The sequence below is a fragment of the Onychostruthus taczanowskii genome, unplaced genomic scaffold (genome assembly GCF_017590055.1).
Source record: "Onychostruthus taczanowskii isolate IOZ18803 unplaced genomic scaffold, ASM1759005v1 scaffold15, whole genome shotgun sequence".
Lineage (NCBI taxonomy): Eukaryota > Metazoa > Chordata > Aves > Passeriformes > Passeridae > Onychostruthus > Onychostruthus taczanowskii.
This window is the reverse complement of record NW_024498685.1, coordinates 11,546,625-11,561,873: the sequence shown is the minus strand read 5'-3', so window position 1 is coordinate 11,561,873 and position 15,249 is coordinate 11,546,625. Positions and strand designations below refer to the sequence as shown.

At 40.7% G+C, this 15,249-nt stretch overlaps 1 protein-coding gene across 1 annotated transcript in view; it reads right to left on the bottom strand.

Moving 5' to 3' along the window:
* The window catches only part of PTPRO (protein tyrosine phosphatase receptor type O), a 145,738-nt gene that overhangs the window by 5,084 nt on the left and 125,405 nt on the right, over window positions 1–15,249 (bottom strand). The window contains exons 17-24 of the mRNA XM_041398668.1: window positions 12,901–12,984; window positions 9,083–9,118; window positions 8,021–8,102; window positions 6,942–7,032; window positions 6,360–6,436; window positions 4,010–4,144; window positions 2,446–2,568; window positions 1,166–1,320 (exon numbers count right to left, since the gene is read on the bottom strand). Coding sequence (XP_041254602.1) covers window positions 1,166–1,320; window positions 2,446–2,568; window positions 4,010–4,144; window positions 6,360–6,436; window positions 6,942–7,032; window positions 8,021–8,102; window positions 9,083–9,118; window positions 12,901–12,984 — 783 coding nt within the window. The remainder of the gene's footprint in view (window positions 1–1,165; window positions 1,321–2,445; window positions 2,569–4,009; window positions 4,145–6,359; window positions 6,437–6,941; window positions 7,033–8,020; window positions 8,103–9,082; window positions 9,119–12,900; window positions 12,985–15,249) is intronic.

The window sequence follows — 15,249 nt, the reverse complement described above, 5'->3', positions numbered from 1 at the left end:
TCCAGCCCATGGGGTTTGTGCTCTTGGGTTGAGATTTGGATCATTTGTCCTTGGTGCCCAGCTGGAGCAGGAATTGTTTTGTCTCCCTGCTCTCTGCACAGAGCTCACCATCCCCTCATGTGAAGCTCAGAACTGCACACTAAAGCAGCACAGAATCTGAAAAATATAAAACCTGAAACCTGAGGCGTCACCAGAAGAGTCTGCACTCCAGGACTTCTGCCTTAGGAGCATGAGACAGAAATAGCTACCACTCAGCTGAAAATCTGCATTTTTCCCAAAGAGAAGCTTAGCAACTAGAAAAAATATACAGTGCTTTCATTTAGGGATTCTCATGTGTGTATGATTATTTACACTGCAATTTCACGTGTGGTGTTTAAGTCAGATTTCACAGAGGTTTTTAGGGAGTTTCACACAGCATCCAAACATTTTACCTACTACGAAGGGTGTGTATCCTGGCAAAAGCTCTTTCTTCTGTTTTGTCATGCTTTTTATGAAAAGCCTTGAAAGTGTTTGCAATAATGTTTAACAGCTCGTTAACACAGTTCGACATAACTGTCACAAAACAGGTCTCTATTTTGGCTTTTGTTGTGTAAATTTCTCAAAACGATGAAAACTTCTGACGTGTTAATTGGACAAATTAACTGATAACTTCATCCTGTGCCTTCTTTTAAAGTCTGAGAACAGTTACTGCAGGAGTTGATCGATGCATTCTTTCTTCCCCCCCCGCCCTTAATTTTGTAGCATTGTTACTTTTAATCTATGTGGTCTAAGATGCACAGTATAGTCTAAAAATACTACCTGAAAATATCTTTGCTACTAGAAGAATCCTCACTGAAAAAAATAAGCTGCTGCCCAACTCTCTGATACTTGCTTCTGTTCCTTCCCAGAACAATTAAGCAGTAAATACAGGGTCTGATTTCATAATATTAAATATAAATCTCTCCTCTGTGTTATTGTGCACTTATTTTGGCACTAAGACTCACGGAACGATATCCTCTATGAATTTCTCCATGGGGTCACAGGGCAGAGCTGCATAACACCATAACAGCAGAGAGAACCACCTTCAGCCACCAGCTGAGCAGAACCCCAAAATCTCTATTTCTCACGGTTTCCCGACCTATTTAACGTCACACCTTGTTCTTCCCCCACTCCTTGAAGCATTTACCTGCAGTGTATGACCATGGGGCCTTTAGTCTTGGCTGATTTCTGCCTGACCATCTGTACAAACTGGAGGATGCTCTCGGCAGCGTTGGTGGTGGGCACGCCGTGGTCTGGCCAGGCAGTGAAGTTAAAATGCATCACGTCCTGCACCTCATCAGCCTGGGGGGAGAAGCAGAACAGCAGCATGTCATCACACTCAGTCACACTGAGGGCTCTTTTGTCGTTTTGTGGTTTTCTTTTTTTCGCCCACATACAGCCTAAAAGGCTGAAGCCAGCCAAAAAAAATTGGCAAAGAACAAACAAGCTAGTTAATACAAAGTAGGGGGGATATCAAGCCATCATTATCAAAACAACAAGAACTTCCTGTTTCTGGGTTTGGGATTTGCTTTTTGCTTTTCTCCCTGTGGTAGTTCCATCTTATTTTGCTTTTAAATCAAGAATTGTTGCATTTTTCAACTCTGAGCTTTTTTCCCCTTTTTATTCCATTCCATCTCCTTTTCTCATTTTGCCACAGATAAAGAACAACCCTGTTGGCAAACAGTCAAGCCTGGACTCTCAAGAGATTTTCTTTTCAAGTTTTAAAGAAAAAACAAAACAAAACAAAACACAACACACAAAAACAACCCCCAAAGATTTACCAGAGGAAACATTTAGGATAAAAAGCTCATTATAAAAAACCCCCCATGTGCAATGCTAAAAATTCTACTGGCTTTAGATGAAGTAAGATCCTCAACACAACACATAAGGTCCTGGGTCAGTGCTGAATTGCCAGTGCATAGCTTTTTCCACATCCCCTCCACACCCCTAAACTTTCCTTCATGAGATGGTGCTGGCCATGATCTGATGCAGGAAACAAGGGTGGAAGGAAAGTCTGGGGAGCTTTAATTTGGACACCACATACTATCATATTTTTTTTCAATATTTTATAGGTAGACATAATTATTGCAGAATTGCCCCTTTGAAAAAATATTTTCAAGTTTCCTTTGGTATTTTCAAGTTTTGAATAATTTATAGCAAGAAGCTGTGCCTGAGATATAGAAAAGAAGAAATTCACACATTTGTTGTCAGTAATTATTGGTACCACAGAAGTGTCCATTTCATTTTGCTGAGAAATTCAGAGACTACAATTTTAGGGAAAAGTTTTATGATTTCGTCATTTGCCTGTGAGGATAAGGACATTGATCTCTCTCAGGTGTTTCCTGCTGAATGCCAGACATGGACCGAAGTTAAAGAAAAGGCTGGACTGCAATCACTGCCACTCCTCTGGCAGAGGGTTTCACTCACGTAGCTGATTCGGAAGCTGCGATACACCCAGTCCGTGTGCTCCTCCTCGCTCAGCATCTCCACTGTGATATCCCCATATGCAACAGGATCTTCTGTGAAAGGCCAGTAGTGGTCACATTTCACCTGAATTGGGGGGAAATCCAGGCATATTTGTATAAGGATACACATATGGAAAGGAGCACATGCAAAAGGAGGCAGAACATCGGGTTGAGCAGTGCTTACAGCACTGTTCACTTGCTGCTGCAGGGAGAGGAAATTTATCCTGCAATGACTTCCAGTCTGACCATTCCCATTTAACTGTGGCCATCAGCTACGTGTCAATTTTCAGAAGGGTGCAGTGAAGAACAGACAAAGAGTGACTTCTGTTTTTCTTCCTGATATAATAGGTCTAAACGGAGCAAAAAGCTGGGAAAGAGAATGGTCCATATACACCCCCCAAATTATATTCCAAATATTTCTATTATCAATATTTCTATTATCAAGGGAAAATGTAAAGCTAGAACTTGTATGTCATAATTATCTAAACTTAAAAGTGCAGAATCACAGAAGGCCTGAGGTTGGAAAGGACCCCTGGAGGTCATCCTGTTCAAGTCCCTTCCCTCTCAGTGTCACCTAGAGCCAGCTCCAGACCATGTCCAGGTGACTCTGGAATATCTCCAAAGATGGAGACTCCACAAGCTCTGGGCAACCTGCCCCCCATGCTCAGTCCCCTCACAGTAAAGTAAGTGCTTCCTGACTTCAGAAGGAATTTAATGTGTTTTATTAATTTGTGCACATCACCTCTTGACCTGCCACCGGGCAAGTCACATCTAAAGGAGTCCCTCATCTCCATTCCCTCCCATCAGGTATTTGTACACAGTGATAAGACCCCTGGAGCCTCCTCTTCTGCAGGATGAAGAGTCCCAGCTCTCTCAGTCTCTCCTCATGTGAGAGGAGAGGCTTCATAATAAAGTAAGGAGAGGTAAAAGGGCAGAAAAGGTCAAACAAGGTCAGGGGTCATCAAAGAAGTTCATGGAGGGTGGTGGAAGGTTAAGAAAGTCAGGGAAAGTCAACATCAAAGCTGGTCAAAGCAGGTCAGGAAAGGTCAAGGAAAGGTCAAGGTTCAAGAGAAGGCCAGAGGAAGCTAGAGAAGGTTTAGAAAAATCTGGGAAGGTTGAAGAAGGTCAGGGAAAGTAAAAGCATGTCGAAGTGCAGGAAAAGTGAAAGTAGGTCAAAGAAAATCAAAGAAGGTCAGAAAAGGTAAGAAGGGGTCAAAGAAGGTCAGGGAAGGTCATACAAGGTCAGAGAAAGTTGAAGGAGGTCAGGAAAAGTCAATGAAGTTGCAGCAAGTCAAGGAAGGTCCAAGAAGGTCAAGAAAGGACAAAGTTCAAGAAAGGTCAAAGGAGGTCAGGGAACATCAGGGAATGTCGAAGAAGGTCCTGAAATGGGAAGGTAGATGCCATTCCAGGGCTGGTTGTGATGCTGCCTGGAGATCAGAATCAATGCAAAGATATTCACTCAGCATAAAAAACCTCTTTTTTCAGAGTGGTTTCTGTAACACCACGTACAAGATTTTGTTACATACCCGTCTTTTCTCATTGCACTGAGTGAGCATGACAATAATTTGTGATTTTTGCTGGAGAACCATCTTCCAAAAATCATTCCTAGTTTCTGGCAGTGGTCCTTGGGTTGCAATGTATTCCTGGGGTGAATTATAACCCTGAAAGACAAAGAGATAGGTCCTGCTTAGCAACATGGCTACTGTTTCCGAACATATATTTTTCATATTTTTTTAGCTTGCCTGAGTTCAATTTGTACTTCTGAGAGCGATTTTTAATATTAAAAAATTAAATTTTTTTGTCATTTATTTTGTGATGACAACTTTTGCTAGATTTTGATGCTCCCAAAGTATAACCAATCTAAAATGCAGAAGATGAAGCTGTTATCACATGAATCATTTGCCCAGGGAGCAGAAAAGGCAATATTAAAAAAGCAAGTAACAAGAACCTTAAGAGAAAGTTACAGCTCCTTCCAGATTATGTAATTTTAGGGTTTGTTTAGTTATAGGCACAAAACCAGTTACAGATGCCCAGTCTGCTCATCCCAAGCAGTGCCTGTGGTGATTTTCAGTCACTGGTGTCAATGGAACAGGAATATACACACAGGTTTATGTCAAGAGGCCTTAAATTAATAAAATATTAATCAGAATTCTGTTTAAAATAATAGAGAAGATGATGAGTCAATGCATTTAACAGATGCTAAGATGCTTAATTGGCATGTATTCCTTTTCCTATACCTATCAACATGATTTTAGTTGGAAAGATTCCTTTCACCTCTCCAAAAGCAAAAGACTGTTATTAGGACTATAATAAAAGACCACAGAATGACCCCTTTGGCATCTGCTATAACCATATTTGCTGAGATTGCATCATCAAAACTGTATTTGGAAAGTAATTTTATAATCCTAGCAGGAGCAAAAAATACATCCAACACACAGCATGATCCCATGCAAATTGGGCAATTTCTGTGCCCCCACTGCATGTGGATCATAAAATTATTTGTGATTTGGGAGCACTTTCCACAAATGGCTTCCTCCAGATATCTTTGCAGATGAGCTCAATCCCAGGTTTTTTGCACTGCACAGACTCTGCTGCCTGTTCTGTGTGGGCTGTGTCTAACCTAAGTGACAAATCCCCGTCAGCACAGGGATAGATCACCCCTGGATTCTGTGTTTGGAGGCAGGGAATCAGTGCAGCACTGATTGTCAGAAAAAGAACAGCAACAGCACTACCATCACGTGTTTATCCCAGTTTCCATGGTCAGCACTGTGCTAGAAGCAGAACTAAAGATACGCAAAGCAGAACTGAACTGAATTTTGCATGGAATCTGAAAGGGACTGCTGCTCAAGATCCTGTTATCCACCATCCCGTGTGACAGAAGTTTCCTGGGCTGGGAATCCCGGAAGGTTTTTCTTTCCCGATCCTTGCAGTGTGATTGCTCAGGTTCATGCCCTGGACACAGAGAAGCCAAGCACAGACACTTGGCTCAACACTGCACACTTGGGCAATGCCAAAGTGACAGAGAAGTGGCTCCAGTGACTCATCCAAGGGCTCCTCCTTTCTCCATAAGGCTGGCTCAGCTCTCTCCAGCACAGCCAGACTGCAAAAATGCTCATTTGTCTGTGAAAGGCCTCTTCCCAAAGGGCTGCAGTGGTGCCCTGCCTCCTCTCCACGCAGAGCAGCCCAGGGAATTCTTGCTCTCACAGAGGTACCAGAGGGGCAAACCCTGGTGGCAGAGGCAGGGACAAGCCTGAGTGACTGCACGAGCTCAGGGGAGAGTGGAGAGAGCTGATGAGCTTTCAGCCAACCCCCAGTGTCAAAATATTTGCCTACAGCTCTGTGTACACTGTAATTATGCTGGAACCGTGGGTGCTATGCCCGGTAAGTGGCTGCTCTCTGCCAGGTGCAGGGGAAGCACCAGAGAGGAGGCAGAAAGCAGAAGTTCCCTCCACACACCATCTGGGCTGTGTGCATTTTGTGCATTTGGAGAGTCTGCCTTAGCTCTTTTCTTCCATGTGCAGTAGAAACCTAGAAAAATTTCTCATTTGAACATCTACGTTTCACCTCGCTCTCTTAAAAGGCCACTGAATCATTTTAACATTTCCTGCCCATTTCCCTACCTGTCCAATCAAAGTCTCACAAAGATTCACAGCTACAGCAACAACAAAATTTGCCAAAAAACCTTCCCCCTCCACCCCTTTTTATTTTTTCTTTCTTTTTTTTTTTGGTGGCTTTCCCTGTAGGCAAAATATTTGGAAGCTGAAGGAGATGCTGAGGACATGAGTGAGCTTCCAGGAAATGCTGTGCTATTTTCAAGGGCCCAGCTCTGCCTGCTGTGCAGGACACTGTACACACTGACCAGAGCTCTGTACTCACAGGGATGTAGTTGGCATTAATGTAGTCAGACCCCTCCTCTTCATTCATTGAGACCAAGCGGACACGACTAAAATCATCTGTAAAAGGAAAGAGAAATTAGGAAAAAAAAATGGCCTCTCAAATATGGCATTCATCTCCAACGAGGCAAAATTTAAATTAGTCCTAAAGGAGTGGCCAAAAATAATCTATTAAAAAATAGAAAATTCTTGTATTGACTAAAAGAGCAATGTTTGCTTTAGAAAATGTGGACACACCATCATTAGTGTTCTGCAAACACCCCCTCCAAGTGCTGTCCCTTTGGGCTCCCTTAGGCTTCATTAAAATCATAAGAGAAATACAGTAACAAAACTCAGCAGCATAAAAAACCTTGTGTTTCTCACCTCCAAACTCTTGCTGTGATAAACATTTCCAGGAAGCTACATCTATTCAAAGCTAACATAAAAACATGCCTTGCCTGGTTCTGTGTAAGAGCGGGATTGTAGAACAGGCTTAGAAAAATCTCCCAATTCTCCAGTTTTCTTATTGGAACGCTTCTTTCCCTCTCTAGAGCTTTTAGCAGGATTTAGTGTGTGTTGTACTTACATGGCAGGATGTTTGTGTAGCGATTCTTGCAGCGATTCATGGGGAGATCAGCAGCAAAGTGGGGGATGTCCAGCCCAATCAGTTTTAGCTCCTGAGACAACAGAGAGGAAAATGCCAAGGTCAGCCTCAAAAACACTCAGAGAATAACTCCTTGTGATTACTTGTGGCAGGTAGCAGCCAGAAAACGCTCATAAATCACTTTATAAATTGACAGCAGGATGACAGATTGTCCTTTCTTGATGCCTCTGAGTTGGGTTCCAAGCAGCTGGAGAGCAGTGCTGGGGTTTCTCCTCCCAGTGTTGCCAACACACTGCTGCCATCCCAGAGCTGGGAATCAGAATTGTTCCTCTACACACACTCACTGCCAAACCAAAAATCCTGCCAAACCTAAGTTATTTCTGTGGTGGTCATCTGCCCCCTTAAAGAGGCTTCTTGAAATCCTCAAGTGGCTTTCAGTCTTGGGGAAATGCTTGGAAGACCTTTTTAGTCATCATCTTCAGTAGTTACATGTAAAACATGGTGCATCAGGGGAATTTGCTGTCAGGAAACACCCTGAGAGTCCTCCCCACTGCCTTTCCATCTTGTATCTTGGGAAACAGCTCCAGGATAGGGATGGGGTTTAGCTTTGTAGTACTAAATTGACTTTAAATTTTGAGTAATTAAGAGAATGCACCTGAACTTGTCTGAGAGAAATCTCCTTGCTCTTATAGAGACTTCTGATGCTACTTCCTGATTTCAGCGCTTCCTCTCAAGTTAAGGATATTAAATAAATAAAATAAAATATAATAAAGCCATTTAACTCCCAAATTCAATTCTGGTTGCCAGCGTGCCCTAAACTTAGAGTAAATGTGTTTTTTTCTGACAGTTAACTCAAACTGAATGTGAGAAGCCACTCCAATCAGCTCAATAAATGCAGGGTTTAACAACACCAAGCTCCATTTCTAAAATCTGCAGAGGAGGAAGTGAAGCTGGCCCACCCAGCAACAGCACAGAGCACACAGGAGCACACCATGCAGCATAAACATCTTGAAAAAGCTGATCTGGGCAAATAGCAGAGGGCAGAATCCTCAGAGATTTACCTCAAATTGCAGAGAAAATTTATAATCTGAGTCTTTGGCCATATCCTTGATGTATCCATCAAAATCGTCCAGCTGGACAGGGCTTTGAAAGAAAAATACAGAGAAATTATGTTAAAAAAAATCTGATTTTTTGTAGTACCTTTAATTTCTTTCCCCCAGAATACTCTCGAGTCATAAATATCTATTTGCAGCTGTTAATGCTAGAGAGAAATAAGGACAAACCTTGTGGTTCAGGGCCACCAAATGTTGGGTGTACTACATTTTGAATGCCACTGCCCTGACTGCTTTCTCTGCTGGCTTTGACAACTACACACATTTGTAATTATGAGTCCAACCCTCTTCCCAGACAGATGGTGGCTAAAAAAAAGTGGTCTATGACTATACAAAACCATGGAGAGCTTTAGTAGGTAGGAATTAGCCTTGATTTAATGACTCCCGTCTTTCCACACATTTTTTTTTGCCAGGTGAGATCTATCTGTTAGTCAGGCACAGCCCCTGAACATAACACAGAAATAATTAGGCTGACGCTGTGAGTAACGAAACACTGGTAAACATCTTCCCTCACCTAATTATCATACTCTAATTTACAAGCTACTGGAGCATGTACACAGTAATCTTCTCATTTACTTGGAGGCAATATGCCCAAAGGAACCTGTCTTATCACCACTTAATTACTCCTGTTTACCCGCTAGCATTAATGATCTGATGTTCCAGCAACAACTGTAATGAGAGCCCCATGTCAATAGGGAAATATCACTGCAAATAAATGCATCCCATTTTTTTCACCATTTGCAATTTTTAACTAAGGATAAGCTCTGTTGAAATCACTAAGTTGGATAATTGATCTTTTCCCTGCTGACTAATTTTGTGTGTTTTACTACAATCTGTTGAGCAGAATTCTTTTTTGTCCAATTTGTGTTTGTTTTCTGCTTTCAGGTATCTCTCTTGGGATATGTCTATCAAGAAGTTTTCTGTATTTGTAACAGAAATACCACTGTGCCATCTACTCCATAATGCCTATTTAGTCTAAGACTTATTCCTTCAAATATCAAAGTTACATACTTGGTCAGCTTTCTCTTCTTTAATCCATTTTTACTCCTGAAAAAAAAAAAAAAAAAAAAAAAAAAAAAAAGAGAGAAAAAAAAAAAGACAGTGCTTTAAATTCATACTTATGAATTAAACCCTGAAAAAAAAAAAAAAAAAAAAAAAAGAGAAAAAAAAAGGCAGTGCTTTAAATTCATATTTATGAATTAAACAGTTCATTAAACAGTTGTACAACCTTTATTCAAAGACGGCACTGATTTAAAAATTTGTATTCTTTCATCATACTCAGGAGGAGATTGATGATAACTTGGACAATTTAAGGCTGATAGCAACATTTCTGTTGAGTCCAGTGGGATGCATATCCCATTCTTTGGCTCTGAGAATGACCTGCCATTGGAAAGGAAAATCTGTGCCCAGAAAAAGCCATGGGTCCCCTATAGATCCTGACCCATTGGCTCTGGGTGGGCTGGGGCTGAGTCCCCAGGGCCTGAGCCTGGCTGAGCTTAGAAAATTGGATGCCAACACTGGAGAGCAACTGGGAATGAGAAGCATCTCTTGGGTAAAGGGACAAGACCACCACTTGCAAATTCAGAAAAAGGTGAAGGGAAAAAAGACAGGGCCTGCCTCATAACCTGCTTCTGATGATAAATGAAGACAATGGCAAATATTCCTACTGACCTCAGCAGGACTCAAGCTTAAGCCTTAGACAATTTAATTGACTTTAAACCACTGGAGATAGTCATGTACAACAAGGATTTATGGCTGATGTAATTCACCAGCAACAGTTGTGAGCAGGTTTCTGAGTGTGCTAAGCACTAAAACCCAAAGGATTGGACTTAAGAACTGCCCTACATCAGTTACCACGGGGTAGATTTTTGGAGGGGGGTGTGTATTCACTTTGTTGTTGCCACAAAGAAGTTAAGCAACAATAAAATTAAATAAACAAAGCAAGAACCCTGGAATAACTTGGCTAGAGGTCTAAAAACGCTGATCTCCTCTGTTCAATCAGCCACAGAGCTCAAATAGATTCTTGCTTTCTCAGAAGGAATTTTAGTAGTGTCAGTTTTTAATTCCTGGGCATTAAAAAATATCTGTTATTTTTTCACATTATAATGATGCTATTTTTAATTTCATGGTGATATGAAAATTATGTCTAGATCATTTGGTTCACTGCTTCAATTAGTAAATTAAAGGACAAGACCTTCAAATTCTAAATAATTAAATTATAGAGAAATAAATATTAAAAAGCAGAGTATTTTTATTTTTCTACCTTGTTAAGTTTAGAAGCTACATTAAAAATAAATAAAGGGCTACTTTCCAAAATTAAATTTTACAAAATATTCAGTTCCTGAAGCAGCCACAACCTGTAGTAATTTTGTTATTTTGTCAAAACACATTTCCATTTAGATGAGGAGCTTTGCTGCAGAATTGAGGAGCTATGGCAATACCAGCTTTATATTAAGGTGGAGATTAAATATTATAAACCTATTCAGCACATCATGTTATCTGTACATTTGTATGTACTATACACTTAAACTAGTAGTATTTATTTTCCATCTTCAAAGATATTTTTCAATCTTAAACGTTAATTCCACTAAATTATTCAACACACCTCTATCCCCTGTGACTATGGTAAACCTTTTAATGTCAGGCACATAAGAATTAATTTGAAAAGAAAAAAAATAGCTAAATGCTCTTTATGATGGGGATGCTTCTAAGAACGCTTCTCCAAGGAACACTTCAAGATGCAATAAAACAAATGATTGACAAACATTTCTCAGCAAGAATTTTGTGTGCTTTGATAGTCTCAAGAGGCCTTTGTTTCTTAGCATTGCAATTGTTTCCTGAACGTTCATAAATGTTTTAAACCAGCTTATGTGCAAAACAAAAACATTTGAAACGTTAGCTGGTGCTTCATCTGTTATTCCATTTAGTCTACATATTAAAATACAAAGAGAGGGATTAATCTCATCTCATTCCACTTCAGCTCCTGTAAACTTAATCTAGACTGAAATAGGTAGACTGAAGGGGAATCCTCTGAAGAAAGATATGCCTCTGGAAAGGTGAATTAATGAATGATAAAAGAAAAAAGGCAGAGGGACAAAAGATGACAACACTTTTGCAGCAGTGCCATTCACGGTGGCCACTCTGGGTTTTTTGACCAGCTGAGAGAGCTCAGTGTGACTTCCAAAATAATCACCTGATCCCTGACCTGATGCCTCAGGTTTGAGCTTTTATATTTTTCAGATTCTGTGCTGCTTTAGTGTGTAGTTCTGAGCTTCACATGAGGGGATGGTGAGCTCTGTGCACAGAGCAGGGAGACAAAACAATTCCTGCTCCAGCTGGGCACCAAGGACAAATGATTGAAATCTCAGCCCAAGAGCACAAACCCCGTGGGCTGCAGAGAGAAAAACAAGCAGGATGGGAGTGCAGGGGCTGAGCTGGAATTGGACACTGAACTGCAATGTGCACATGGAGCAGAGCTGATCCCAGGGAGAGACCCCGTGAGCGCTCGTGCATTTTGGGGCCATTTGGGTTCATCTTGGGGGCAGCCCTGGCTGGGCTCTGGTGCTGCCCAAGGTGCATCCATGGAGGAGATCCTTTGAATAAATCCCTGCTTTATTCTGTAACTCTGTCCAGCCTCTGCTCTAGGGCAGCCTGCACAAGGCACCACTCTCTCCCCATCTGTGCAGCCCAAGAGTGAGCTGAGTTTACACCAGACAAGCTCCAAGAATGTAATATAATATCAACCTTGGAGAGGGGGGGAAGACCCCCACGTGCTCCTCAGTGAGGTGTGTGTGGAGAGAACACTCTTGCTTTCCTGACAGAAGTAATGGACCTTTCTTTCCTTACATAAACACACTCATTTCTAAGCCCACAGAAAATCTGGGTGGGTTTTTCTACAGACATACTGAAGGAAAATCAGTCTCAAAAATGAAGAAGTTGATGCCTCCCAGGACTTTTGTGCCTCATGGTAAAACCAGGGAAAATGCTAGGGAAATAAAGTCTTTGCCCCAGAACCATCTTTTTTTATATATACCCAAAAGCTTGGACCCAAGACCATCAGGAATTTAAGTTTCTTTATATGAATTAGGCAATTTTGGGTCATAGTTACTTATAATTATTTGCCAAATGGTTTGTAAAACAATTCTGGTTCTAAGAAGAGGAGTGGCTTCGTTAGATATTTTTAAGAAAACAATCAGGTGCTTACTAAATCCTTATAAATTATTTACAGACAGTAATTAATATACCCCCACAGTATTAAATATACCCACATACACAATGAGATGTGCACACAGCGACCCTATTTTTACTCTTTGGGACTCCTAGTGGTATTCATTCTCAGTGAACTGGTTTTTCTTTTTTCAAAAGCAAAACTTTTACTGACATCAGGAGGGCATAAGAGCACCCTTGAAAAACAAATGTATTTGACATCACACAGCAAACAGGTGGGGCATGATCAAGCAGTTTTAGTAATAGAACAGCAGCAGCAGAAGTCAGTGCCAGGCAATGAACATGTAAATAACCAGGACAGAAGAAGCCAGGACTTGTCATGAAGCAGCAAAAATTGCAAAGACAGCAATGAGATGGATATGATGACCACTGTAAGATTGGCTGTTTAATGCCAAAATGGGTTGGAGAATAAACAGACAAACCAGATGAAGCAGGGTAGCAAACACTTTGATACCCACATCCTCTCCAGTCCATGTTCCAGTGCAAAATTATATCTCCAAAAGCTTTGACCCGTTTGAGAACAAAGGTACCACACATTTTTCATGTCATAGAAATTCACATTGTTTACACATTGCATATGGAAAAACAAGTAAATCACTTACCAAGGATTAACATAAAATGCCAAAAGATAATCAGTCCAAAGGCATGAGGGTAGCAGAGTTAGGAAAGCAAATACACTTCTACGCCTGTGAGCATTAATAAATAACATACATAAAGATGAAAAAGTGAGGAGAGTTAGTAAGACAAACAGAAATCAGGAGATCAGCAAATTCTATTATAAAAATCAGCTAAACCCATAAATCCTACTTATTATGGTCAAATCCTACTTCTCACTTCTATATGGTCAAAATTAGTGATATGTCTTATCATACTGATTCAGGCCTGTTAATCCTAATTTTCAGAGAGTAAAGTGGGTAGGAAAACATCATTGACAGATTTCCAGCCATTGCATTGGTGGTATTAAGCCTACTTTCAATGTTTTGAGATATTCAGTACAGATTTGGTTTGTTTTTATCACATACATAATCTCTCATGTTTGTCCCTGCAAGATCAGAAGATCTATATCAGAGAGAAATTCAGATGCTTCCAACATCTCTTAACATCCTCCATTGAGTCAGGCATCCCTATAATAGTTTGCAGAATGCTTTAAATTATTTCCTAGGTTTTCATCTAAACATTGCCTGAACAGTTCTTCTAATTGTGCTCTCTATGAATAACTATAACAGCAGATTTTACTGTGGCTGAAGAAATATGACAAAAATCATTCTAAATTTCTGTATTTGCAAGCTGTTTACCAGGTTCTGTGTGCATTAATTCAGGAAACCCACTCAGGCCTGTTCTAACTATTGGAGAAATGGGCTTCAGGTATTTTGCAAATATGAAAAACTCATGGAACTTAAATAAACTTGGCTCCAGTAAAAGGTTTGGGGTTTTTTAAGTCAAATACACCTTCAGGGGGTTTTTTTCCCCATCAGAAAATCTCCTGCCTTAAAAGTGATACCATCCTTCTGCAGCTGTTCTAAAGGGGAAACACAAAGTTAAATTTCCTCGTTCAGTACCCTTGGCTCTTATGAAGTTGGTAGATACTGTGTTTTCCCTGATAAGTAAGTCATGTCAAATTGAATAATGTCTAATCTCAATCTTCCAACCAGTGAGGAAATCTTCCGCCCATGCAGTGAAAACTCCAAGTTATGCTTTAGTGAGTTTTGCTGCTGTAGAGGAAATGGGCAGTGCAGTTTCTGCAGGGCACCTGCCCCAGGCTTTGTAGGAATTGTGTGGCTCAGCCAGAGGCAAGAGCCCTTCCTGGTCAATCACACACCACAACAGCTGCAGAATCAGACTGTGGCATTCACATTCTCTGAACAGAGGGAGAGAGAATTCTCTCCCAGATTTTTTCCTGGAGAAGCACAGAGAGAAGAAGAGAAAACAATTCTTATCTCTACTTGCTGCTCCTGTTGTTTTTGCACATGTGGAGTGTGTTAGGAAGGTTGTTTACTTGAAGGGATTTGGGAATTGGATTCTGGTGATGGTTGTTTGTGTTAATTAACCAATCACTCAAAGCTGTGTCCTGGCTGCCAGGAGACAGTCAAGAGTTTTCTTTAGTATGTAATTTAGTATAGTATAGTATCTCTTTAATATAGTATGGTATAATGCAACATATCATAGTTTTAATAAAACATTTGTTCAGAATTCTGAATCAATGGAGTCAGATGCCAATAATTCGCTGTGTTGGGGTTGCCCTGAATTCAATATCAGACCCTTAAGGCTTCTTTGTTGTTTGAGTTTCTGTGGGGTTGGACTGAGGATGAAATTTGGTTTTCCATGAACAGCTCTCTGCTGCCACAGAGGTTTCCATTAGGCTTGGGATAGAGAAGTGATGATGTTGCTGGAATACTTCTCTTTCCTTTGAGAAACTCCACGTGAGGCTTTTACTTCCTCTTGCCTGCAGAGGCAGAGGGAATTATTCAAGCCTGGGCTTCTTTCATTGCCAATCCTCACAAGAATTTTCCACACTTTATCAAATCACTGGCTAACATACTTGCAAGCTGATTTATATTCACAGACTAGGAGCTCTGACAGCTAAAGCAATTTATTTTATTCAACATATGAAAAATGTGTAATTGCCTAATAAATACAATACTGTTTTTTTTCTGCAATCATGTAGTCCTTCACATCCTGCTCAGGCATTCAGAACAACTTAATTAAAAGAAGGAGATGCAGAGATTGCTCAGAGATTGCTGGAAAGTCAGCTGAGCTTCCCTTAGGAATTGGTGGATATGCCCATGGCTCCCTGACTGGATCCCTGGAATGAGCCAATCCTTCTCTTTGGTTTTAGGGCTGAATTTCCCACCTGGCTGCCTTGATGGATTGTGAATCTGCTCTTGACATTAGACAACAGAGGCACACAAAACAACTCTCAGAGAAATAAGGACCATAAGATAAGGACACAC